Source organism: Platichthys flesus, chromosome 18, assembly GCF_949316205.1.
Source record: "Platichthys flesus chromosome 18, fPlaFle2.1, whole genome shotgun sequence".
Classification (NCBI taxonomy): Eukaryota; Metazoa; Chordata; class Actinopteri; order Pleuronectiformes; family Pleuronectidae; genus Platichthys; species Platichthys flesus.
The window spans coordinates 12622123-12649309 of NC_084962.1; the positions used below are offsets into that span (position 1 = coordinate 12622123).

A 27187-nucleotide genomic window follows, 5' to 3' on the forward strand; every position below is an offset into this window, starting at 1 on the left:
TATTATGGGAGTGAGATTAGATTTATCGTAGATTTAATATTTTAAAAGAAAGACTAGGAAACGGGATCCAAGCTGGGAATGATTTGATCAATATTACAGAGAATTAAAAAAAAACTGATCTGACAATTAGATGAATGATAAAAACCCTTCTGCCTCTGAATCAGATACAATTTTGATTTATAGGTCAAACTTTGGATCAAACTTATTCTGGCTAATTATTTCCCATATAAAGATCTCTAAAATACCAAAAGCTACAGATATCTAAGGTTATTATCTTCTGTTCAGATGCTCTCTCCTTATATTTGGCCACTTCTGATTTGTTAGTGAAATACTGATGATTAAAAAAAAATATACATTTCAATGACATAATCTAAACTGCAGCAAAAAAATATAAACACAATGTAAATGCTTGTTTAAACCACAGAGTGTTTATAAAGATGGACGACAGGACAGCTCCTCAAAAGTGAAGCCAACGTTGAGCACGACCTGGTGGTTGGCTGCGGTATTGGTAATAAATCCTGCCTCCTCCATGTTAGCAGTATTTTTTTATTTTTTTTATGCAAAGGGGATATTTCTCCAGTGAGTTTGGTTTGAATAAGTGGGATTGGACGAGGATGCGTATTTCGACCTTTGAGAGACTCTCAATATTTTTGGCTTCATTTCTGGACAGTGGAGACGTGTCGTCCATCTTTAGACGCAGTCGGGGATTCAAACAGTTTAATACATCTTGAAATATATAACAGAAACAAAAAACAGATTATTGAGCCTCGAATCTTTTCATGTTACAGCCAAACATCTTGAACTGAACAGAGTAAACAAGCTGGTGTCGTTTTGGTCATGAATGAAAACTTGTGTGACTCTTTGTTCGTCTTTGCGTTACACTGGATTTGCTTTGTCTGGTCTGTGACGTGAACGCTGAGGATTTACGATTTGCTATTTTCCTCGACAAATTCACTTCCCTGCTCCATGAGAAAATCTGGAAGGATTCAGCGTCTCTGCAGGGTCTGAGGGAGACGCTGAGATAAAATATTTGAATCTATATATTTTCATCTTTGGTGGTTGGACAACCACAATGATCACAACCTCCTGTGTGTGTGTGTGTGTGCTTCTTTGTGCAGGAGATCAAACTGGCAATTCCTCACCATTAGCGATGATATAAACACAGATAAACCAGTGGCTCCATCAGGGAGGAGACGACTGAAGAAGTGCGAAAACTGCAAGAAATACTGAGACGAGGGGTTAGTGTTTTATTCTTCAAGTCCACGTCTGATACAGAGCTGACACTGAGTCGGGACAAAAATCAAGTTGGGACTTTGAACAGGCAAGTTGAGAGGAGTGTGTGTGTGTGGAGTGCTTGCATTTCAATGTGTGTGTGCGTGTGTGTGTCTATGCGATGGAAATATGTGTGCGTCAGAGTTCAAGCGCCGACTGCTTCAAAGGAAATGTATTTTTGAGAGAAGCACGAGGCCGGTTGGTTTTTGGGGGTTGGTAGTTTGTGGGGGTGGGGGATGGGGGGGGTGGTTATGGCCACGGGGGAGAAGTCGGAGCGGCGCGCTCCTTTTTGTTCTCTGCTCTTGGTTTTTGTCGCTGGTCCAGCTGTTCGCCACCGGTCGGAGAAGGGAGACGCTACGCCAGCGAGCGCTGACGAGGTTTGATGCGAGGATAGAGCTGCAGGAGATGAACAGAGAGAAGAGAGGAAGAAAAAGAGAAACGTTTAAGGACTCCATCATGTTTGTTATCTCCGAGGTTGTTACTTGACTCTGTCTTGTTTTGCTCTATTTCTGATAAGCACCATTATGTACCGTTCTTCTTCTAGTGTGACTCGAGCAAGACGATATACCAGATTCATTCACTTACTATTATCATTGGTCTTTCCCCCATAGCAACATGAATAGATATAATGAATTGGTCTTTTGTCTGAGTTTGGTCAAATTGAACAGTGAAGCCATGATGTCACTCAATTATTTGAAGATCAATGGATGAAAATAATCCATCAATTAATCCAAGTAGTTAGAAATGAATTTTCCCAGACAGAGGGCGCTCTGAGTTTACCCCGATCAGGTTGCGGGGCACGAAGCCCTCGTTGTCTTCGAGCCGCGCCCACCACCAATCGGTTTCGCGGTCGTCCTGCCGTCGCACGATGGTGATGGGGTCCCCCTCGCCGAAAGACAGCTCGTCCTGGTTCTGAGCCTCGTGGTCCCAGAGAGCGTAAACCGTCCCCTTGTTCATCACACCCAACTTCTCCTGAACACCTGCACCGGAGTCCAACCAGGAGAAGACAACGGTCAATATCACGACCCTATTGGACGAATCTATAAATGTCTGGATCGAGTCATCTCAGATAGTAAATAAAGCCAGAAAAATGAACACTAGAAAAAACATCAGAGTGATGAAAATAACCTAAAATGCCAGAAACCGTCTCTGAGAAAAAAAACTTGTTTGGCGTGTAGCTCCACATTTTTATGGACGATTGAGGAACTTTTGTTTCACTTTTTTGAGCCGACAAATCGTCCATCTTATGACGAGTCACAAGAATTTTCTTCAACTTGCACCAATTTTCAGTAAAGATTTAAAAAAACATTTGTTTTTTTACAGCTTTAGAGAAGTTTAGGACAAACTTTGGATGTGAACTATTAGAAGTAGATTTGTTCACCCTGGACTGATTTGTTGGTCGTTATCTCACCGTATAAAAACTGGGAGCACTGGATGAAACCCTCTTCCATTTCTTCGCACTTTTCGGCAGCAGTCTCCACATCGCTGATGGTGCTGGCGAAGATGGCCGCGCCCGACTCCACCAGCACCTTGCAGAGATGGACGCTGTTACAGGAGGCGGCGCAGTGGAGCGGCGTCCTGATGGGGTGAACACAAACAGGGAGACAAACACAACCGTGAGATCAGGTCTAATTAAAATCAGTCCTCAGTGTTGTTCGTCACCCGGCGCTCCTCAGACTCTCACCAGCCGTCGCTGTCGGCAGCGTTGACGTTGACGCCGAAATCCAGCAGGAACTTGACGATGTGGTGATGTCCGGCACACACGGCGTTGTGCAGGGGGGTGATGCCCTCGTCGTTGGCAGTGCTTGGATTCTCCACCTGGAAAAGAAAGAGGACGGATGGAAGAGCATATCATACTACGTCATGCTAACAACACAAGCTGCATCATATGAAAGACTCCACAGACTCCATCCATCTATTTACCATCTTTCTACGAACCAAGCTTCTGTTGAAGGTCATAAACGGGACAAACCTCGTAGATGATCCTCTGGACCAGATCAAACTCTCCCTCTAAGGAGGCGTCGAGCAGCAGAGCCAGAGGGTTGAACTTGACTCTGAAGCCGTGACCCGTGCGCTCCGAGTTCGGCTTCTTCAGGTTTGTGCGTTTCTCCTGCAGCAACAGAGAGAAAACACAAGTTATATTCTATATTCTGCTGCATCAACGATATTTATTCATCAAGGGACTAATTCATTGCAGTAAAGTCTGTGTCTTTATGCGTCTTTCACCAGAGCCTGCGAGGCCGCCATGCCGCTCTCCTCTGGGGTGGTGACCTCCAGCAACGGGCTCGGCGGCGACGCCTCCGAGGTTCCCACGTTGTTGTTATTGTCGTCTTCGGCTTCCTCCTCTTCTGCGGGGTCCTCCAGCCCTTCTGGCGGAGGGGGCAGCGGATCATTGTCGTTAGCGTCGGAAGATGGAGGTGTAGCCTCAGAGCCCAGCTCCTCCGCCCCAGGTGGGGGCGGTAGCGGCATTCCAGACGGGAGGTTGCCATTGTCCGTATCAGCCCCAGACTCACCTCCCAGATATCCGGGAGGATTGGCCGGCTGATAAAACGGCGTTCCATTCCCTGCCCCGTTGCCTCCTCCTGATCCACTGACTCCATTTCCCTCGATGCCGCCGGCGAGAGTGTTGAATCTCTGGTAGAGCAGTTTCTGGATGTTGGGTCCGCTGGGGCCCTCCGGTTCTGTGATGGAGCTGCGCTTCTTGAGGGGCCTCGGGGCGTTGGCCAGCTTTTTACGGAGCACCTCGAGGTCGGCGTCACTTTGGTAGCGCAGCGGGGAGTGAACCATGGGCGTGAGCTTCGTGGGGCTGAGTGGTCGTGGGATGTTCTCCACGCTGGGAGGAGGCGCTGAGGGCTCCAGGTGCTGGAAGCCATCGAGGTCGTCAATTTCTCCGTCCAGAGTGTCGTCACCGCCGGGGGGGAGGTGGAGCAATGGGAAGGCCCCTCCTGCCTGGACGAAAGGCAGTGGCGACGGGGGTGTCGAGCTAGAGGGGAGTACAGGCTTTCCGTAAACTAGAGACAAAGAGAGAGAGGAGTTGTCGGTCAACAAGTGATTCTGCTCCTCCGTTCTTTTCTTATCACACACAGAGCTGATCTTTTCTTTACCATCCTGGATTTATAGAGCAAATATAGTTAATATGTTACCAGATGAAGTTAGGTCCTGTCTGTGTGTGTGTGTTTTTGTACTTCTATCCTAGTGAGGATACTCATTGGCATAATGCATTCCCTAGCCTCCTACCCAAACCCAAACCATCCAAACTAAATGCCTAACCCTAAAAACCAAGTCTTAAAACAGTCCTCATTCTGTAGGTTTTAGGCTCAAACTGTTCTTCAAAAAGATGTACAAGAGTGTGTGTGTGTGTGTTCTCTCTCTCTTGCTCTGCCAGATTTATTTGATTCTTAATCGAGCATGTCAGAACACCAACTCTTAGAGAAAATTGCAGCCAGAATTGCACTTTACTCAAGAGTTTGAGAGAAAAACTAACCACAGCCAACCCAAGTGATTGAGTTTTTTGTGTCCAAACACCAGCCTGAGCCTGATGTTTTCCCTGGTTACAGTTTGTGTTGGGTGTAAAGACTCAAACAGACCACCCAACATTACCGAACTCTCCTGAGCCCAAATATATGTAAAACTTGTAAACCTGATATCCACACTTTAACTTTGACCCATTGAAAAACCTAAAATCAACAGCAAGTAATTTAAACATGATTGTATATGAATCATTCCATCATATTAGCAGCTGTTTCTGTATTGATCAATGGAATCATGAAAACACAATTTCTCTATTGAACTTTTCCCGATGAGGCCTATATTGAACTGGAGCATCACTCACCAGCTTTGAGTGCAGGCTTGAGTGGCTGGCTCTTTGGCGCTGCCTGCTGGAGGTACATGTGATAGATGGAGCTGGAGTTCATAGTGGGTGGACCTTTACGGGGCGACTGGGGCCGCGACCCTCTGTCTGGGATGAAGGGCCGTACTGCCACAGCGGGAGGCGGGTCGAGGCGCTCGCTCAGCCCGGGGGGGAACAGCGGCATGTTGGGCGGTAGGGTGGGGCTCGGTGGCACCGAGATCCGCTGCTGGATCTGCTGGGAGGATGAGCCCGTGGAGGAGGGGGTGGTGCGGGGCCAAGCAGGAGCCGGCGGGTTTGGGAGGGGTCGAGGAGGAGGAGGAACATCCTTTCGGCGCTCCAAGGAGCTGGCGGAGTTCGCAGTGATGAGGTGGGAGCCATAGGGAGGCGGCTGGGGCTTGGATATGGCAGGGGAGGAGACAGACATTTTGGATTCTAGCACCTGTGGAGAAGATCACAGACAGAGAAATGACAGACAAAATTACTGGGGGTGTGACATCACCAACAGATACAGAAGAAGATGCACATCCTCGCAGACATCACTGAGGATAAAAATAAAAACAAATAAAAACCAACCTTTTCTGCACCCGGAGCGACGGGCGAGCCTGAGGGGGGGCTTTTTCCATGGGTATCAGAGCCCGAGTTTCTTCTCTCTGGAGGCTTTAGAGTTGCGTTCGTCTTCCCAAGAGTCGGCCAACCAGGGTCATTAGCTACGGCACAAACAGGACACAGTGAGAGGCCGCAGAAGAGAAAATAAAAACCTTATCCAGTGAATGACGGGATGGAGGAAGCAGGAGCCTCTCTATTCCAACTCAAAGCGTGTCCACCAGAACTAGGTCAAAATGGTATTTTTAATATAGGGATGGTTTATTATCTACACACAGTGGAACGCCTGTGATTTTCATTTCAACAGGATGTGAATGTTTAGGACTTTGAACACAAACTGCAGGTTTGTTGTACCATTTTGACCTAGGATTGGCATTTAATGGAGGGTTCAGGATTTTGAGAAGTCTATCCTATTAGCCAGACACTACTCAAACTCTTTTATTTTGTGAATTTATATCTGGCATCTTTCACATTTACCAAAGCAGGTCTATTGAAATCACTCATGTAGTAAAAAAAAAAAAAAAAGAGTTCTGTAAACAAGCTTTAAAGCTGAAATAAGATTTCCCATATTAGCATTTGATCATTTTCCTATTCATCATCGGTTAGTCATCTTTTTCAAAATGTCCATCCTCTGTTGAAGGCCCACGTTTTCCAAACACGTCCCAAAATCTCTTTATTTCTTTTAAGTTGTCTAACCGTCTTCTACTTTTCTTCAACACAGACTAAAGGTGTCAAGAGGACGTAGTTATTGATCAATAGGACAAAAATCCTGAGCCTTCGCTTCACAGCAGTGATGATAATGAATGTGTTAATCTACCATGTGTATGTGTAGTGATTGAATTCAGTCATACTCCGTAAATAGCAACAAATTTGGAAGATTACAATGAGTGCTGCCGCTAATGTCAGCTCTGTTTCTGAAAAGAAATCTGCAGAATAAAAGAAATGCATATTTAGTCAGCGTGGAAAGGGTGAAAGGAAGCAGATGGAAAAAGAAACAGCGGAACAACAGCGATAGGTTTGGTGCAGTTTGATGGGATCCCAGAAACCTGAATGGCAATTATAATACTTTGGATTTCCGATATTTTATACATAGCCTATTGTAAGTTAAATAATCAAGATTCGAAGATTCTACCAACACTCACCAGAGTCTAACAGGGAAAAGGTTGATCTGGGTCTTTATAGGTTATCAAGTGTGAAATTTGATGTTCGATGAACATTTAACATGCACAAGTTCAAAATTCCTTGTGCATGAAAAGTGACGACTATAATGCTACTCACAGCCTACTTGTTATGAGGATGTGGCATGAAGGTTAGAGAGGCGGGGGAATTAGAGCCCTAATATCCAGGACTGCTGTTTCAACTTCTTAAGGCACTGAACCTTCTCAGAAGTGTACACACACACACAGGATCAGCAGTGTGCGAGGTCGCTGACGAGGAATGTCAACTACAATCAGGAGTGTAAAACCTCTGCAGGGTAGGGATGCCGAGGTCCTCTGTGTTACAGTTTTCAGGCACATACCAATAACATTGAATCAATACTGACATAAAGCCTGCAGTTACAAATTACACATCACAGAGAAACACGAGTCTGATCGAGTGACGAGAGAAGCGCTGACAGTAAAAACATTACAGATGTTTTAAAGAGTCACCGACAGATGGGTCTAACGTGTAAGACAGAGCTACACAGCAGAACTTTTCCAAGCCCTTTTATCTTAAATAAATAATAATAAATCTTTCAAATCAATGTGAAACTGGGTTCGGGACAAGACAGCATGAAAATTGAGTTTGCCCGCAGTGAAATCTAACGTTAAAGATCAAAGTGAGAGCTCCGCAGACACTGAGCCACCACACGTCTTTTCTTTTCAAAATGTTTGGTGTAATTGGTAACACTGGTGTTGTCACGAGGTTATTACTCTGTGGGACATTTTCCAAAACAAGGCATCCCTACTGCAGATGGCAGCAAAGTGTTTCAAGATGGCATTTTCCATACTTTGACGTTATGAGACGATCCAGAGTGGACACGGTCCAAATTAAATGTCAGCATGTACTGTTTCCATTGATGCACAGGCAGGGAAGTTAAAAAAAAGGCCAAACAAGAATCTCCTTCAAAGCCGCCAATCAATTTGTTCTGAGACTGCTGGAGAAAATCATCAGTGTCCCTTTTAAATCTGACAGATTCTGTGGGATTTGAAAACAGCAATGGCCTGTAGGGAGATCATGGTGTGATATGGAAGAAACCAGCTTTACATTCCCAGCCCATTCAAAAAACAAGCTGCTGGTTTATCTTTAAATAAACTGATGTGATTGTGACAAGATGTGGTTGTAAAAAAAATGGAGTAAAAACTCTAGCGCATGCTGAGGATCCTGTGCTACAATCGAGAGAGAAGGTTCAGAGAGCGCCATCTCTCTGCTCGTGTGGCACAGTGCACTCACGGGACGAGCCGTCAGAGCCAGTGGAGGCTCCAGGGTGTGATTCTGGAAGGGCCGGGGGCACCGGGTCCACAACGATGTCTAAATCAGACACCTTCCAAGGGCCGGGGGGCTTTCGCACACCGTCTGCCCGGGGAGAGTTGCCCACCCCATCACCACCCACCAACCCCACAGTGACACAGAGAAAGGACAGCACAGACACATGAGAGGACAGACAAGGGAGGGTTTCACGGTTTACACAACACAGGAAAGAGAGTGAGGTTAGAGCGGGAGAAAAAAGAAATAGCAGAAATCAAGTCCAGGCGGAGAATTCTGGAGAAGTCAGGTCGGGGGAAAGAAACATATAACAGCTGGGGCCCACGAGGGAATTCCAGTCACATGGCGTTCATGCAAAGATGTGTTAAATGTGTAGTGGTGTAAGGCGTCTGCAACCGGGACGACATGAAGCCAAACTACTCTGTACTGAATGAAGGAAATATCTTCTCAGCTATTATTTCCTACTTTAACGTCACTTCCTGCTTGTGTATTGAGGTAAACTAAATCCTAAAGAGGAGAAAATAACCTGGTGTCCACTACTTCACTTCACTTTTTTGTTTTCAAAGTTCTCGCATTCTAGGGGGGAAAAAAATGATATAATTATATGGGACTTATCCAACCTGACTTGGTGCGGCCGTGGTTGGCTTGATTATTGACACCCAGGGTCTGAGGCTTCAGTGGCTCGGGTGGCATGGTGTAGCCCCCTTCCGGTCGGCCCGATGCAGGGACCTGGATGTACGGCCCCACAGCGGCGACGCGGCCCAGAGTCCCGGGAGCCGGCTGTGGAGAGGGAGGCCCGTTGGCTCTGTTCAGCTGCAAGAGGAGAGAGTCAGAAAATTCTCAAACAGAAACATCAGCTAAAAGATTTCTCCTTAAGTTTCCACAGACTTGAAAAGCCAGAAGAATTAGATATTTTCATTTCAACAACTTGTCAGAAGTGAGGTCTAAAGGAGACAGGGACTTTTGTCAGAAGAATGTCAGCTAAAGCAATCTTAGGTGGATGTGTGTTAAGCGTTTCTAGTCTTACAGGGAGGTTTTCTTTTTGACGTGCCTCAGCTTTTTTCTTGTAGAGGCGTTCCCGCAGCTCACTGATGCGCTTGTCCATGAGCGTCACTTCCATGTTGCGCTTGTTCAGAAGCTCCTTCTGCTGCTGCAGCTTGCTGTTCTGCTCGTGGTTCAACTTGTTCCGAATCTGAGGATGAAAAACCGGGAATCAAACACATGACCAGATTCACCGGGACAAGATGGATGGTAGAACCAGTAGAGTCATTCACTCGATTTTGCAGTTACCTGAAGCTCCTGGTAGAGCTTACGGAGCTCCAGGGCTGCGACGCCGGTAACTTGGCCGCCCAACACGGTCTGTATGCCGTTGAGCTTCCCTCTCCGCAGGTCCTCCAGCTGCAGGCTGAGCTGCTCCACCCTCAGCACAGCAGATTGCAACTCCGCCTGCTTCTCTTGGAACAGGCTGCTGACTTGCTCAATCTCTACAGCTGCGTAGGAGGAACAATACATTGGTGAGAATGACTGTGGGGTGATAGCTTTTGATTTAAATCATCAGGTTAGATGGGTGTAATTTGTTTCTCAAACTGTTGATGTGGTGCAAAAATAATTTCCTCTCAAGCTTTTTTCCGCTTATTCCAAACAACGATTCGTAAAAGGCAAAAACATTATTCCTTTAAGAAAAGCTAATTACATAAAAGATCAATTCTCAACACAGGGATTATTTGAGTTTGAAATCGGGTTAGAGTTTCTAAAGGTTTGAATATAAAGTTTGAGATATTAAGACATTTAAAGTGTTTGAAAAGGGCAAAAGGTTCACTGATAAGGGTCAATGAACTCTAACTTCAACATTAGATACATATAAGGAAACGGACGGAGGAAGGAAGAAATTCCAACAATGGTGGAACTTTTTGAGGAGCGACTTAAAGAGTTGTAAGAAACTACAAGCGTCTACATGATGTCGCCTTAACTGTGCACAAGGACAAACAGATTCTTTCTTATGAGGTATATTATCACAAGCTCCTCCACTGTCGCCATGTTTGTTGTTGTCAGAAACCCAAGTTTCTCTTTTTGTGCGTAAACTAAACATAAATGAGCCCTCACTGTGAAAACGTGTGAATCCTCATGTTAAAGTGATCAGATCGTGTAAATACTGTGAGTATACGTACACAAGTTGCCGTTGATGACCTTGCTGTAGTCCACCTGGCCTCTCATTGCCCGGATCTTCTTGAGCTTTGCCTCCTGGTTCTCCACCCGGTCCTTTAGCCTCTGCAGCTTCTCGCTCTCCGACACGGTTTGCTGCTGGCGCCGCTCCTGCTGCTTCAGGTAACGCAAACGTTGCTCCTTCAAAGAACGAGACAGAGATCCAATGTAAATACAAGGTACAACATCGTGTTTAACTGCAAGATTGTACAGAAATATAAATGATTAAAGCTTTTGAATGTTCCGCCTGGTCGACAAGTCAAAAACAACAACCCTTGCATGGGTGTGAAACCGGCATGGCACACTGGGCTAAACCCTTCTAGTGTATGCACTAGGTGAAATGCTGCGCTGTGTCGAGACTGTCTGAACGCTGAAGACGGGGTCAGATGACTTCATCTCTCTTCCCAACCGAGAATTGCTCCAGTTAAGGTCCTAAAATAGGAGCTGACAGGCCCAGGTTTCCAAATGACTGCAGGGGCTTCAAGTGGGCCTACTTCTCAGACGCCACAGCAAAGCCAATAAGTAGTCTCTCTCTCTCGCCGGGTCTTCAGTGGGCTTCGTCTCTCGCTTGACTGACCAGCAGCTAACCACAGGTCAGACTAACTTATAGAGCACAGGGACGCCAACGGGACCGACAGGGGAGGAACTAGTTGTGTGGAGGTTTGTCACCAAACTCCAGGTTGAAATCTACTTTTAATTATTCAGAGCGACGGTATCCTCGGTGTTTGATATTGCTGTACAGTCTGTGCATGAGTTCCTCTAAGCCTGAAGTAGGAGTTCTGACAGAGTGGACAGTCCCCGGACCGTGACTCATATGGCGTCCCATCTCATTCCTTACGTAACCATTTGTTTCAGGTCATGATGGGACTCTTTGTTTCACAGTAGTGCCGCAGTCGTCTAACGGAGAGGCCCAAGGCTGTGTCCTGAAATGACCTGGCCTGCTGCAGCCTTGAGGTAAAGACCTGCACTTTTCAAACCACGCTTGTACAGTATGTGTGTGACAGCCTCCGGGCTTCTGCCAGTGTTATGGTTTTTTTGTGTTGTTGTTGTGTTGTTTTGTGTCATGTGAGTATGTCCTATATTTTGTTGCAGGTCCCTGGTTGGGTGGAGCTGGAGGCCATCAGGGAAGTGGAGGCAGCTGGCCTCCCAGAAAGATTAAAAGAGACCTGGCTCATCCTGGCAGTCAGTTGTGAGTTTTGTATTATTAATTCAGCACTGCTTGTTTGTCTGGCTCTAAGTCCTGTCCTCTCGGTTAAATTCTCCATTTTTGCTATCTTAATTAATGAAAATAACTTTTTGATAAATAAAACCTCTTTTGTTTTATTTTAAACCTCACATTGCCTTCCTTTATTTGCTCTATTCTCAGAGCCTAACTACATCATGCAACATATGTAATTAGGAATCCTATTATTAGTCTGTCTCCAACATAAGTTGAGGGCACAAACAGCTTTTTTGACTCTATGACTACATCAGCTGATCTTCTTCTAATATATTGATTATAATGAGCTAAATTATTTTCTTGAACTGTCCAAGATTGCAAAATTCCTACAACATGCTTTTTTTTTTTCATATTTTGAATTAAAGACCATTCACATATTCAGGGTATTGAGTCATAGTTAGGACGAAAGAATGAAGTCAGGATGTTACCTTCGCCACAAGCATCTGCTGCTGAGCCTCGATTTGCTGCTGCTGCCGTGTGGCCATCTCCTGCAGCTCTGACAGCGTGAGCTCCACACGCTGATTCCCCACCTACGCACACACACACACACACAAACACACACAGGAAAAGGTCAAGCCAGATCAAGGAATTAGAATCTCTAGAATCTGAGCAGTGTCCAGATACTCTTTTAAACATTGCAGAGGGATTTAGATTCATCGGGAGAAACACAAATTTAAATTTTGTTCGATAAGCCCAGTCTCTCATTTTCCCGAATGGTCTCCACCTGCATCATCCAAGAACAACGAAAACATCACATTGAGAGCTGTTCATCCTGCAGTAGAAGTTCAGAGACGACGGCCATGAAGCTGTTTTAAAGGATCAAGATGGGGTAACACCTTGTTTAAAATAAACGGCTCTGTAAATCGTCAACGCTCATGTTAATTTCACAGCAATTTTTTAGCTAATACACAAGAGGGTACGAGTAGAGAAATGCATCTGGCATTAAAAGTTATATAACCTAAATATGCTGCACAGGAACAAAGCCAAAAAGGTTCAAAGAGACGAGTTGCCCAAAAAGCCATTTGCAGGAATGATTTTGAACACTGTCTGATTTCAGCAGCCAGAGGGTCAACAACAACACAGCGGCAGACGTAACAGCAGAGAGAGTCAGACTCTCTCTTCCTCCACAACCAGGCTCCAAATATCACTACGATGGGACTGTAATTGTGATGAAGAAGAGTCGAGGCTCTGAGGGGAATGTGTCACTCTGTGTTTTGTGTACATGACGGAGGAGGCAGATCACCAGCGCTTGGGGAGGAGAACACTGAGCTGATATAGTGAAGATATCAACAGACAGAGTTCACTGCATTACCGAGTGCAAAGAGTTACCAGAAGACAATTTAATTAGGGCAAAATAAAACATGAATCAGATTACTGTTCTATCCAGAAGATGAAGCTAAGACATCTTTCTTTATATCAAGCGAGGCTCAACATTATTTATAGGTGGCAAAGTCCGGTTTTTATGTTTTTTTGAAAACTTACATTTAAAATGTGGACACAAGGCTTTAATGCTAGAAATTGGTTTGATGAATCAATATTTGATGAAAATATTAAATCAGCAACAATGAGCAGCCAAAAAATGTTGTCTCCCTTCAGAAAGCCAGATGAAGGGAGTATAAAATTGCACTCGAGATAAAAAAAAGGTTCACTTTCATAAACCGTTAAGATTACATTTTCTCCATTAGCCAGAGATAAACACCTCGTGTTGTTCAGATCGGAGAACAGAGGACGACTAGTGGCTATCACCTTCAATTCTGTTTGGACCCTCAAACTATCATCCTTCACACTTCTGAATTTCCTCGAAGCAGTTGCAGTCACCACACTGGCAGACTGCTCTTCAACAACAGGGCACAGTGATGGAGCAGAGATCAAGTCCCAAGCACCACCAGACAGTTGCCTTTAGGGAGTGTGTTCAAAGAGGGAGGAGATTACACAGGAAATATCATGGTGCCCCCTTAATAATACTGGAAAATGGTTTGAATACACTGGTTTGAATACAGATTTTTTTAAGTAAAAGGATGAGTAAGAGGCATTGGAAGGATGACATTAAATGTCTGCTTGATACGAGCCGTAACATGTGAGTAAAAAGAAGGAGACTTGGGCTAAAACAACATGAGAAGAGGCAGACATTTCTCTGACTCTCTTCTCTGAATGAAACGGGCTTCTTTTCTGGAGTCATTTGTGTTTTATGGGTTTTGTGAAGTGAGGCAACAATAGTTTACATCTAATAGTTCATCTCATTTCAGAAAACACGCAGCACAACAGCGTTTCCCCCGACCTGGCATTTATTAAGACATTCAGATCATTTAGATCTAAAAATGTCTGAGGTGACTCAACCCTTGCCAACGTGGAGAGAGCGGGGGAAGCCACTGGCGCGTGACAAGTGACAATTCACCCAAAGGAGAAACAGGCACACACGCCCACACGCACGCACACACACACACACACAGTGAAGAAGAGAGAGGGAGAAACACACAACTAAGCAGACCATGGACAGAGAGAGTGAGCTGCTGCCTTCAAATGGCAAATGTTTTGTTTACTATTTTCAGAATAAGAGTCCGTATGAATGCAGAATTTTCCAAAAGCTCAGAGTTCATGAGTTGTGACGTGTTTGCTAACGTTTACAAAATGACGAAGGCCACAGAAGTTGTTGAGGGGTGTGGGTTAGTTCCGGTCTACTGGCTGTATATATATGTACACAACTGATTCAATGTGGCTAAAATGGTCATATTATCATATTATTACTTATTGTGCCATGTGCCATATTGTGAGGAAATAGATATTTATTTAATTATTTATGATTTATGCTAATATTATCAGAATTTATTTGAGCTATAAGCATGGACTATAAAGAAATATTAATAATGATCATAATGTGATTTTTATACAGAGCAATATAACAAAGGTTCAATAATTACTGATATACTGCGTATGAATTGTGTAAGAAAAGGGAGGAGGTCCAACAGATTTGTAAAACTTTGAACTTTTAATTTTTTATTAATTTTGTGGTTGATTGACTCATCATGTTGGCTCTTGTCAAATAAAATGAGATGTTTCACTGCTGCCAATAAGCTGTAGGCATCAATTATGGAAGCTAAAATTGTGAAATGTGAAATAGAGAAATAATGGAAACTGGGTGCGATCATTCCCTTGAGGCACCTCTGCTCTTTACGAGGCAGCGTGGCTCTCAGAGGATGATCTGCTCTGCTCGGCGGAGAGAGAGAGCGCCCCTAGGGTTTGGGCAGCAGCCCGTGGAGAAGCCAAAGCAATGATCCTCTTAGGACCTGTTATATCATCCAGCAGGCCGACTGGTATAATCCTCTAAATCAGATATTAGGAAGAAACTCGGACACATACAAGCTCCAGCACTTGGGAGGTCATGGGGAGCCAGTCATGCAGCTGATCAAGTTTCACTCTGAGTGAATGAATGATGATAAAATAGATGTCTTTCCCTGTCATGACAATGTGTAGGTTCGAATAGGTTTGTAGCAGGATGCTGGCAGTGGTTAGAGAGAGTTTGGCTTGGAAAGTGGATCAATAGCTGATATCTAAATCAATAAAAATAGCTACTAACTCAAGACTATGGTCAAAAGATGTGGATTTTCAGAATAATGAAAGGAATGGCTTCTGACTACTCTTGTGCTTCACTGCTAGAATCTTTTCCTTAAAAACAAACAGCACGACCCCTCCATCCCCTGCTGTGCTAGACTCTACCCTCCACCCTCAAGGTGGAATTAGTTACGATTCCTTGACCGCAACACTTTCTATTGTGAAATCTAGGACAGATGGCTGGAGAGAGGAAGGGTGCCATGCCAGAGGCTGCTCTTATCAGAGACACTCGCCTCTCTTAGCACACTGATCCCGAAGCTAAAGAAGAACATGTACCTGGAAGAGAAACACTGACCGAGTCTGGAAATGTAATATCTGCTGACACCAGGGACTGTGAGGCCACTGTCAAACAGCAGCTTCATATCAGAATCATTACATACCCACAGACACAATTAGTTAAATGTCATTATTGTGATGCACAGTGAAAAAACAACTTTTAAATGTCATAACACCAGCTAGAATGTACCCGCGGTACCCTGCGGACACAGATTTCTTTAGGGGTATAAGGATTTCCCTGCAATATATTTTAAACCTTGATTCCTATTGTGGAAAATAAAAAGGGTTTCTCCATTTCTATTTAAACATCCTTAAGGTAACGCTAATGAAGTCTCACCCCGTTCTCATTGTGCTTCTCTCCAGTGTTTCCACTCCTGCGACTCGTCTGATCCTGAGACTGCTGACTCCCTGCAAAAAGAAACAGTCAGCGTCATAAACACGGGCCGGGCAGAGACAGACGAGTGCACACAGACGAGCGGATTGAACCATTGTCAGGAATAGTTTGAAATTTCACTGACATGATTGCACATGACAGACAGATTTGAGAACTGGGTGAAGCCACACAGCTCAAAGTTGATGGTGAGAGGAGAATAAATTATGTAAATGACACAAAAAATGGTCAGTTGTGCTACATGTCTGAAAAAATATATAATAATCTACACAAACATTGACTTCAACTAAATTCAAAGAAAAATTATGCATCATAGTGAGTATCTAATCTTGTACAGATGTGGTAAGGGTGAAGGGATTATAGGATTGGCTGCATTTTACACCTGGCTTTTTATGTGGCTAAACTCCATCCAAACACAAACACAAAAAGATTTGTGTTAATGCAATTTGTGTGTGCGAGGATTTATTCCTTCGACATGCCCCACCAAGCATCAATGACACCTAGACTCTTCGTCTTTGATATCCTTTTAAACCCTTGTTACAAAGTCGGTTCAAAGAATGAAAAACACCACACATGGTTAGATTTTAAACCCAGGTCAGGAAAGACAAGGGATACAAGGGTGAGACAAGGAGCAAAACAAACACTGACAGCAGCATCTGTAGCTGAGCAGCAGCCAACCTTCCATTCTCCTTCAGAGAGAGAGACGACACAGCTGAAAGGGAAACCTCCAGCCAGTACGCACCTTGATCGCTGCTCTCCGTTGGTGAATCCTCGTGTCGGAGGAAGAACTTGACCTCTTGTTTCCGAGGCCCCCATTTCTGCAGGTGTTCGTACATCATGTGCTCGAAGGGGATGGCTCGCTCTGAGGGGGACACATGAGTTGAGCGAAGGAGAAGAATCTGATTAACGAGTCACTTACACACTAAATAAGTCAAATGGACGTTCTGTAGTTGTGTCTCGGGTCAGGGGCGGCCTCCTTCAGATAGACAGATTGTGTCACAACTAGACTGTCCCATTTTTAGGGTTTCGACAAAGGGTTTGTAAGTTGAATACTGCTTTATAAAATTGACTAAACCACAGTAAAGGTGCCTCAAACACAGGGGAAAGTGTGTGTGTGTGTGTGTGCGTGCGCGTGCGTGCGTGCGTGCGTGCGCGTGTGCGTGTGTGTGTGCTCTACTGTCTATTATCTGTTTCATCACAATCACGTAACAACACCGACTACTGGATACTTTTTATCTGAGCCAATTTCTGCAACCAGCCGTTTGTGTGTATGACTTTCTGGATGAGGTTTTCCAAAGAAAAGTTATTTTTGGCCTTTCAAGAGGACAGAGCGCTGTGGGCTCAGAGAGGCCGAGAGACAAAGAGGCCGACACAATGACGGAGAGGTTTTAGGAGGTTTCGGGGGCCGACAGACGCATTGTCAGACACCAGCCGACCACGATTGCATAACGCGGGTTAATAAAGCTCTCGGCTGGGACGTTGTTTCAGTGGAGGAGTGGCCCCCACAGCAGACAAACGCTGATAACACCGGGCTTGTCAGCACGTTGCCGGCGACGGGACCAAATCGTTGCGGCTGAGTGGAATCTATTGTGACAGTGTTGTTTGCACTGGCACGTAACCCTTTTCTGACCGACCAAAATTCCACTTCAAGGAGGTTCGCGCTATTCTGATAACAGAAGTGCAACAAATCTATTTTTATAAAAACACACTTTTCTTCTTAAGAGCGTCTCTAGGATTTTGTTCCAATCAGGGAATCAAGCATGGCCACCGTTCTGCTCCTGAACCTTCTTTAATAGAGTGGTTCTTTCTACGTTAATGAGGAAAGCTAAAGGCTAGTGCTTCACAAAATTAAATTCTGGCGCTTGTGAGTGAAGTGTCAAGCTCTGTGATAATAGAGTTTCAGATTGCTTCACCTGCACGCATTCCTTTACGACATCCTCTGTTCATTCTCTTTAACTCAGCACTGTACACTGCTTCCTTAAATAAGTGCCATTCTTGGTTTCAGATGAACAGGCTCCATAGCAAGCGGCACAGCTTCATCCCGATCTTACCGTTGCCTCTCCAGACCTCAGCCAGGTGGCAGCCGCTCTCGCCGGGTTCCTTGCAGAACTCGACCACGTCCCGGCACGTCGTCTCAGGGGTGATGGGCACCTCCGTCACGGCCTGTTCCCCATCACTGAGGTACACCGTCAAGATCATCTGGAAGAGGAATAATTAGGATGATCAATGATCCCACTGGCGTTAAATAAGTAGGTAAATAGATAGGTATATGACATCAAATTATATAATGAAATGAAATGAACAAAACTCATGAAAACATAAGCACAGTGGCACATGCCGTTTATGCTACAGTTTTCTGTCCACCAGCTTCCAGCCTGTTATTAGTTTGGAGCTGCTGCTGGACTCGTGCCTGTGCCTGCCACATTTCTGCTCAATATGACTAAGGCCTACCATACGCAGAGAGGCCACACATAGCAATGCAAGCCCTCACATGCTTCTGTCTTCAATCACATGATCACAACAGTAAGAGCAAAGACCACCTTTGTCAGTTCTCAACTAATAACATTCTAGACTGTGGATATAAAGGGGAACTGAAAATCTATACTAAATGATAAACCACATTTAAACATATACAGTATGAATGAAAGCTGAGTGTCAAAGCCTGGAAGTAGTACATGGAGGATATAAGTGAACTTTGCCTTACTTTGTACCTGTAATTATCAGACTATACAACACAATCTCAGTCAGCTAGTGTATAGGCGTGACAAGGAAATGTGGCTGCAAAATAAAGAAGACCTTTGGACTGATCCCTATGGCACTGCCTGTTTACTTTTTATATTTTATTTTACAGTTTGAATATAGGGCTGTGATGATTCCTCAATTATTCAAACCAGTAGACTGGAAATCAGTTAACAGTTTGAAAATATCCAATATTGGTATTATGATTTAAACTGCAATATTGTACAAATTATTATCACTTTTAATACTACCTGGACCACTATTTGGCAACAAACATGATAGGTTTGTACCAATAATCACAATTTGTTGCATGATCGAAAACTATACAGCTATCAGAATTAGAAATATGTATCTCATTAGGCTCATAATAGCTTGGGATTTGGGGGTATTACATGCATTAGCAGCAACTTGTCACATTTGTTGCCAACAATTGTCATTTTAATTGTTTAAATTGTCAATACAGGCATTTAAAATGAGCTGTAGCTTCACATATTTAAAAAAATTAAAATACATTTTTGGTTAAACGACTATGAATTGATGATGAATGAATTCTCTATCAGCCAATGTGTATGTAATCTCATACACACACCCACAACTTCCAAAACCTCCTTCATTACTACCAAAGGAGGAAAATTGGAGGGAGGCAAAAAAGGAAGAAGAAAAAATCCCATAATCCAGATGGTCCGAGCTGATAAAAACATATCTAAGATTATTCAGTCTTGGCAAAGTCCTGACTCCCTGGGTTTAATATTTTATTTAATCCTGCAAGTCGTGAAAAAAATGTACACCAATGAATTCAGTGAATTTACAGAGCAGTAAACAAAAAGCATGTTTTTTCGTGTAATTTGGGTTCATGGCAGGTGAGAGCCAGTCAAATGGATTAATGGAGCAGCAGACAGATTTCCATCGTTTTCTGTAGCACAAAGCACTGCAGGGGGGCGAGGCGTGCCTTCCTGTTTCACTACAGTGTCACTGCACAACAACAGATCTTTGATGAGCAGGGACCCGAAATGGAAAATCAATGACATAGGCAGGCATTTTGGAAGGATGTTCAAAAGTGCTCAGATAAAAATGGGAGTTGTTGTGGCCTCGTGCAAGTTGCATGTGGTTTCAGCCAGTTGTTAATTAAGGAAATCTGGATTCTCCAAACATATGTCAGAAGCATCTCCTGTAAATGGTTTACTAGATGAATTTGCTATAAAAGGGAAGATCTTGTGATTCAAGCTTCACAGTGACTATACAAGTAATTTAAATTAAACTTAATGTTGTCTCAATCCCGTAATGACCACCTAGTCCAATGAACACACCAGTTTGTAAACATATGGCTCATTGAACTTTAGCTGACAGCTTCAAACTAAATCGATGGAAAATTGCAACAAGGAAAAAAAGACCTGCAAAAAGGGCAAAAATTCAATCACCAACAAACAGCGTTTGACAAATGACTCATTTTTCAAGGGTCGTTCAATTTTCAGCGGCACAGTGATTCTTTCAAATCAACTTTGCCTAATGAAAAACAAATATTTAAAAAGTGTTACTTGCATTATTTTACACAAGCACACCTTAGAAGGCACTTCAGCGCAGAGCACTGAAGGGTGTGACTGGTATGTGGCCTCAGGGTGCATCTGCAGTTCTATAATATTTATCAGCATCTATACCACTGTCATAAATAATCTAGCTGTGGTCACCGAGGTGCCTATGGATTATGAATCCTGCACTTTCTCCTAGACAAAGTGACTCATCCTCTGTAATGATGCAGCTTTGTGATTCATTGACATTTTCTGCAGCAGCACCACGGGAACAATAAGATCATTTGTGCATCTTCCACTCAGCTAATGAGGATTGTATAAGCTCAAATTTAGGCAAGAACCGCAGTATTGAAATGGTGCTTGAGTCGAAAGCAAATGTCATCTCTTTAGGCAAATCCAACAGACAACAATCCATACCACACCATCCCTGAGCGCATGCTGCTTTTGTCTATGTCCACAGACTAGTGATGGAGGTCACTTTTGGGACTTGATGTGCAAGAGCATTAATAGTAAAAAAAAAAGAGCACATTTATATATGTAAATATGCTGTTATGTGCATATTTTAATGAGAATTACTTTACTAATCCACAAGTTATATTGGCGTGCAAGCAGCTGCATAACAAGATACAACACATCCCAATGAGGCCAGTCTGAACACAGATAAAACTGTTGCCATTATTAAATTTTTTTCCAGTGAAAAATCTAAGATATATGAAATTAGTGAAAGGGATAAATTGTCGTACTTATATACAATCATGTTCAATGTACAAAATAACACACATTAGAAAATGTAAAGTACAAATTTAAATTAGACATAATGGCAAACTAGACCATAGGCTCAGTTACTATATGTCCTTGAAAATAAACTTTCAATCAGCCCAAGCGTTCAACCAACAAACACGATGAGGGGCAAATTTCTGCCTAACCGAAAACAATCGCAGACAGCCCACATAGAATGTTATCAAATTCAACTCTGAATCGACAGAAACATACATGTCCAAAGAGTGAACGTGCAGAAATAAACAAACTTGCTGACCTCTGAAGAAATACAAACCGCCCTCACTAAGTTGCGTCTACCCATGGTCTTGGCTCTCTTGATCGCCCTCCGCTTCCTCCTGATCTCCTTCTTCGGCAGCCGGTGGTGCTCCTTTGCCCAAATGGGGTTCTCCTTGGAGAGGCTGACGAGGCCATTTAACACTATGGTCACAAACCTCTTCATCATTGCACCGGCGCTTTTGCGGAACTAAATAGTTACGCCATGCCAAGCAGACCTCTGAAGCCGAAAGCGGCGTACGCGTTAGAAAAGTGCTACGGAGGAGACTTGGGAGGAAAAAAAAACACTTTCTGGATGTGAGATTCAGGAAGGGAGGGAAAGAAGGGAGGAGAGAAACAAACAGTAAGAGAGAGAGAGAGAGAGAGGGAGTGAGGTTGGCAGGGAGGGAGGAGGGGGTGGACGCCAGCAAGTCGTCCTATTGGAGGAGTGTCCCCGGGATGTGCAAGTGGCTGCAACACCAACAAGAGCAGTTGGACCACAGCTGTGACTGGCAGGCAGGTCAGGACACTATCAAGTAGACTCAAGACAGGGATCATCTGTTCACTTTGTGTCGGCCAAACACGACTAGAAACACATGGTCTGTCTGTCGTGTCTGATGTGTAACGCTTGAGTGAGCGTCACGTGGAGGTAGAGGCATTTATGATTTAACTTCTGAGAGGGAGAGGGATGCTTGACTGGTCCGATCTTCTAGTAGGATGACTCACACAGTCATTTCCTCTCACCGGCCACGTCACTCATTCACTCACGAGAAGGCAGAGCACCGGGAAGACAGATCTAATGCAATAGTGTTTTCTGAGAGCACAAACTTTAACGCAAAACATTTCTCAAAACGGCACAGACTAAAAACAAAGAAGGATAAATGGGTCGTCTAAACTTATTTGCAAAAGACAAAAAGTGGAGCAGTAAAAAAATTCTCCCCAAATTAAATTCACCATCACGTTATGACCAGAATTAGGCATGATTTTGCTGAGTCACAAAATACTAAATCGTCCCGTTCACTGAGGACACGAGCAGGTCGCCTTTGACTAAACAGAAAGTGCTGTGTAATCTGGACAGTTCACGCAGCCCAAATATGCCGAACGCTGCCCATCTGGCTAAAAATGGCAGTGAACCACATGGAGGAGAGATGAGGTCATTACGTGACAAATGACAGTGAAAAAAAAATGAACTCTCTGACCTGCCAGGATTTTTTTAAAGCCGAGTCAGAACACCGCTGTTTTACTGTACAAGCAGAAAACGAGCAACAGATCGAATTTTGAATACATTTCCTTCAAATAAGGTTAATTTCAAAAAGGACTTCAAGTGTGGGCCACAGTCTAACGACAGCCACTTTGCTATTAAAGACTAATGGAGATTTTATGTATTTCTATTCATATTTATTACAATTCTATATTCTTTTTATTTGAGAAGAATAAGACAAAACAATGAGAAAGTAGCAGATCCCTGCCTGATTCAATGAGTTGTTTAAAAAGAATCATGCGTCTCTTTGATTGAGAGCTGACAAATGCACATTAGAGGAAGGCATTGAGATCATCTTATTAACAATGGATGCTTATTTTAAAAGAAAGAAAGGTGACGTGGGCGAATGGAACAGGTGGGAGCTGTTAAATAAATCAATAACTGGCTCCTTTCATCTGTTCATGGTGACTTTGGGGAAAAGACTTTTAAATTATACTTCAGTCACATCCATTACATTTACGACATTACTTTTTAACAACAAATTAGTTAGGATATTAATGCCATGGCTTGGACTGGGGCCGTTTTTAACAAGCATAACCACAACCCCCACAAAAATGAAAAGCGAAAATAAGATGCAATGTGTTTTTGTCCTGTACGTCACGCGCTGCCCGGCTCCGTAGTGTGAGATTAATGCCACTTGACAATCTACTCAGCTCAGAAGTTCCCCCTTAACAACAGAGCATTAGTCGACGCAGCCACACAGACCTAGATCTGCCCGGGTCTCATTGGCTGCTTGAGTCACGCGAGAAGGCAAGCGCGCGGTGGAGCTGCCTCTCTGCCCGACTGGCTCTTTGACTCTGATAGCCTGTCGGTGCCACAGGGTGGAAACATGCACCCGGGCTGCCATCACACTCAGTCCTGTAAAAATCGGTGGCAGCGGCAAACACCGAGTGCCGTGTACTCACTCCTGCAAACTTAATAGACTCTCTGAAGTTGTGCTTGTGACACTGCATTTTCAACCAATCATTTGTAGAAAAAAATACACAACTGAAGCGAGACTGAATCACGTTCGTTCATGATGACACCTGACTGAACCGACTGGCAACATATCCTGCTTTTAAGTCCATGTTCCCCATCGCTGAAGGCCAAAGGGGCCTGCGGTCTATCGCTGCAGTCTCAGCACTAAAGCTAACAAAAGAAGACCCAACAAAGAGGTGCTCCGATAGAGTTGCCATTCAGGTGTTCTATTCTCTGCTACACTGAGCGTCTTGAACAATGACACCACGGAAAACAACAGATGGAAAATTGTTCTTGACTGTACCCACTGCCTTAAATATAGAATGTTGTTACCAGAATTACACAAAAACTAGTGGATGGATTACCACAAAAGTTAATGCAAGGATGTGGTATACATCAGGCAGGAAACCATAACAATTCTGGTATAGATCCAGATCAGGGGACGAGTTTCAGGACATTTTCCAAGAAGAAAATTAAGGATCTTGATGAAACAAATCAAGCATGTTTATGGGAAAATCTGGATCTAGTGAATTTAAAGTGTGTTTAGAGTGCCATTCACGTCATTGTTATTACAAAGAATGTGTAGAGTATGACGTTAACACATCCTATTCTCATACACAGCACTGCAGTGCCACTTACTCCTTATATTTCCTGTATATTTGCAGGCATGTTCAATCTTGTGAAGAAACATTAGATTCCTTGTGCTAAAAGCATATAGATGCCACACAGACCATAATCTCTGTTCGTCAAGTTGTGACAAGCAGGCACTGTAACCATCTATATGAGAAAACCTAAGTCCTGCAGCTAAATGGCCTAACGTCCCGGAGACACCGTGCCGCAGATAAAGGCACGTAGTAGAGATAAAGTTAAGCTTTCAGGAACTGATCTCACTTACACAGTAGATTAGGGCAGCGGCGGCGGGGAAAGCAAATGGAAGGATAATCTCGTGTGGACGTGGTGAACACGGATTGTCAGGACACTGAACCGTCCCCCTTCGTGTGCACCTGGAACTTTTATGAATTCACGCTAAGGAAACACATGACTATCACAGGTAGATGGGGTATAATCCCAAATGCCAGAGATTACACACTTCTCTTTGCTGCTGCTCATGTGAGGAGAGGACACCAGGCAGTTTCCATCTTGGGCTAAACAATCAGCAGCTATTGAAGGTACGGATCTCATAATAATAGGTGATAATCAATAATTTCCTCATGCCTCAGGGTTGCGTGTGTGTGTGTGTGTGTGTGTGTGTGTGTGTGTGTGTGTGTGTGTGTGTGTGTGTGTGTGTGTGTGTGTGTGTGTGTGTCTGCACTTACTGGCATCATATTGGCAGCTTTGGCAGGTCAAATCTAAGGGCATGGGCCACTCGGTCGGTTCTGTTCATCCACTTCACCGCAGTCTGCACAGACCCACCTTCTCTGTTAATGGGTTTTGCTTCCACCAGTGTGACAACCAGCTGGGCCTCAGTCCTCTCTGTGAACCCAAACCATGACATCGTGTTAGCTACTACAAACACCGGACACTGTCAGTGTATGAAGCGCTGGCTGGTCGAAGCAACGCCGGATGACCATAAATGATGGTTTAAATGGCCCAGGCGTGGCTCCGTGCAGCTGCTGCTACAAACAAGCCGACGGGTTACTCTCACTTTTAGCTAGCTTGCAAAGCAGGCAAAAAAGACAAAACCAAGCGGTACACAACACCTCAGTGATAACACGTAATTACACAGTACTTACACTCACCACTGTCAGAGACAAGTCATTGCTGCAGCGAGTAAATCCACGGGGGCGTCGGGGACGCGGAGCTAGCCTGACCAGCTGTCAGCCAGCCAGCTAGCTTGATCTCCAGTCAAGTGTTAGCCGCGTTAGCTGCTTGAGCGGCGGCTACAGGAGGACGCTGTGCGGGCCGATCTCTCCGCTCTCCGTGGCTCCTTGCCTCGGGTCCGGCCGCACATCGGCGCCGGCTGTCGACGGTGTGGGTCTCAAGCACGCAAAAACGACAACATGTCTGCCCGGGGCGTCGATTTCCTCCGAGGTTGGGTCGCTGTGAGCGGGCTAGCGATGGAAGTACAAATAGCTGGGTTCCAGTTGTTGACGGAGGGGAGGGGCGGGGCCACACCGCAGCGGCAGCGGCGACGCGTTAACGTCGCTCGGTAAAGAGTGAAACGTCACGGTGATCTCCCGTGTGATCCATGCACAGTCTCCGGTGGTTTGAGCCATACAGTCTATGGTGGGATCCTGGCTCTCAACTACAATACAACATTAAAACATATGGAGATGTGTACAAAATCTCTGCAATACACACATCTCATGTTTACACACTGATATATGAATTTGATGCTCTTTATTTTTGTTTCTGGTGTCACTTGGTACCCAATCGGCTCATCGTTGTTAATGTTTTATCAGTATCCTTTAATTCCAGGTGAAGTTAAAATGTCTGACAGCTCATCACATGAAGACCACACAGACCCCAACAAAGCTGCTTGTCCGGTTCCACCAAAGAGAGAGGACAATAAGAAAGAAACGCAGAAAGAGAACTTGAAATCAGAGCTTCTGAGGTCAAATCTCTCAATGGCAGCAGCGTCACTTTTGATAGCAGCGTCGCCTTCGATAGCGCTATTATCAAAGGCCATCAAAGGCGACGCTGCTATAAAAGGCGGCGCTGCTTCCTAAGGCGACGCTGCTATAAAAGGCGAAGCTGCTTCCAAAGGCGACACTGCTTCCAAAGGCGACACCGCTCCCAGAGGCGATGCTGCTCTCAAAGGCGACCCTGCTCCCAGAGGCGATGCAGCTCTCAAAGGCGACGCTGCTCCCAGAGGCAATGGAGGTCGCATTGAACCAGGAGAACTAAGATAAGAAAAATGTAGAAAAGGAAAACCACGCAGCAACGGAAAAGAAAAAAGAACGACACAAGTATCGTCCTCCGCCAAAAGGAGAATGACCATCTCTACCTAGAGATGTAACAAATGCAGCGGAGGAGTCGTCTAATCACAAAGAGTGTGAGAAGACGAAAGAGAGCCCGGCCGATACTCTCTTTCGTCTGGGAGGATGGTAGAGGTCGAAGATCACCATCTTGTCTGTTTGAGCCGCCAGCTGGAGGAAGGCCTGCAGGCTGCAGACCGACTGCTCACTGGTGACTGTGTGGTGCTGCTGTAAATGCTGATGTGTGATGCACACTTTGATATTTAGTATCTTAATTTGACAGCTATATATTTTAAAATTCTTTATAATAAAAACACTTCTCTATATTGTCTACTGTACGTTTTGTGCGACTCACAGAAAGGAACCATCACTGCAAAACACTGACCAATAAATGATGACATTAACATTTGAAAAGCAGGTTGTTCTTACACTCAAAATATTTCTTACGTTGTGTTTACAGAAATGTAAACAGGTTGGCTGAGAAGGATATGAGTTACAAATCTATATCAAATATGTGAAACATTTTCGATGTTGGAAGCAAAACTTCAAAGTTAAACCTGTGATATCACTCAACAACAATTTATGTTATGCAAATTAAGATAAATAACACATCTAGTAGGAAAATGCCGAAACAGAGGTAATTCAATGAATCTGCCCAGGACCCCCTACTGGTTTAACCTGGCCATGACTTTAAGGCCCTGATGACTTGGACCAGTCGAGTTGCAAGGCAGATTTCGTTGGGCACATCTGGAAGTGCCCCAGATCCGCCCACTCTCCCATTGTTAACTTCGGCCTGTGTGGTTAACGCTCATTGGTGTTTCCATGGCAACAGTCTTAAGCTTGGGCCGAATCAAATGACTCCTAAA

At 44.3% G+C, this 27187-nt stretch overlaps 1 protein-coding gene across 4 annotated transcripts; it reads right to left on the reverse strand.

Annotated features, from left to right (window-relative positions):
• Positions 1 to 1224: 1224 nt before the first annotated feature.
• On the reverse strand, positions 1225 to 25559 carry ppp1r13bb (protein phosphatase 1, regulatory subunit 13Bb). Of its 4 annotated transcripts, none has more exons than XM_062411311.1 (18): positions 25143 to 25559; positions 24720 to 24876; positions 17940 to 18087; positions 16631 to 16750; positions 15835 to 15905; positions 12041 to 12142; positions 10360 to 10534; positions 9482 to 9681; positions 9219 to 9383; positions 8812 to 9004; positions 5696 to 5829; positions 5105 to 5561; positions 3499 to 4283; positions 3245 to 3382; positions 2957 to 3090; positions 2684 to 2850; positions 2053 to 2252; positions 1225 to 1668 (listed from the first exon to the last, which is right to left on the reverse strand). In XM_062411311.1, exons 2-18 carry the CDS (start codon positions 24726 to 24728, stop codon positions 1627 to 1629), a joined length of 3240 nt encoding a protein of 1079 aa, XP_062267295.1. In that variant the 5' UTR covers positions 24729 to 24876; positions 25143 to 25559; the 3' UTR covers positions 1225 to 1626. The 4 variants fall into 4 exon arrangements, with proteins under 4 accessions (XP_062267295.1, XP_062267296.1, XP_062267297.1 ...); XM_062411312.1 differs by having other exon boundaries at positions 25137 to 25559; XM_062411313.1 differs by lacking the exons at positions 24720 to 24876; positions 25143 to 25559 and adding exons at positions 8159 to 8281; positions 21190 to 21446.
• Between the last annotated feature and the right edge of the window lie 1628 nt (positions 25560 to 27187).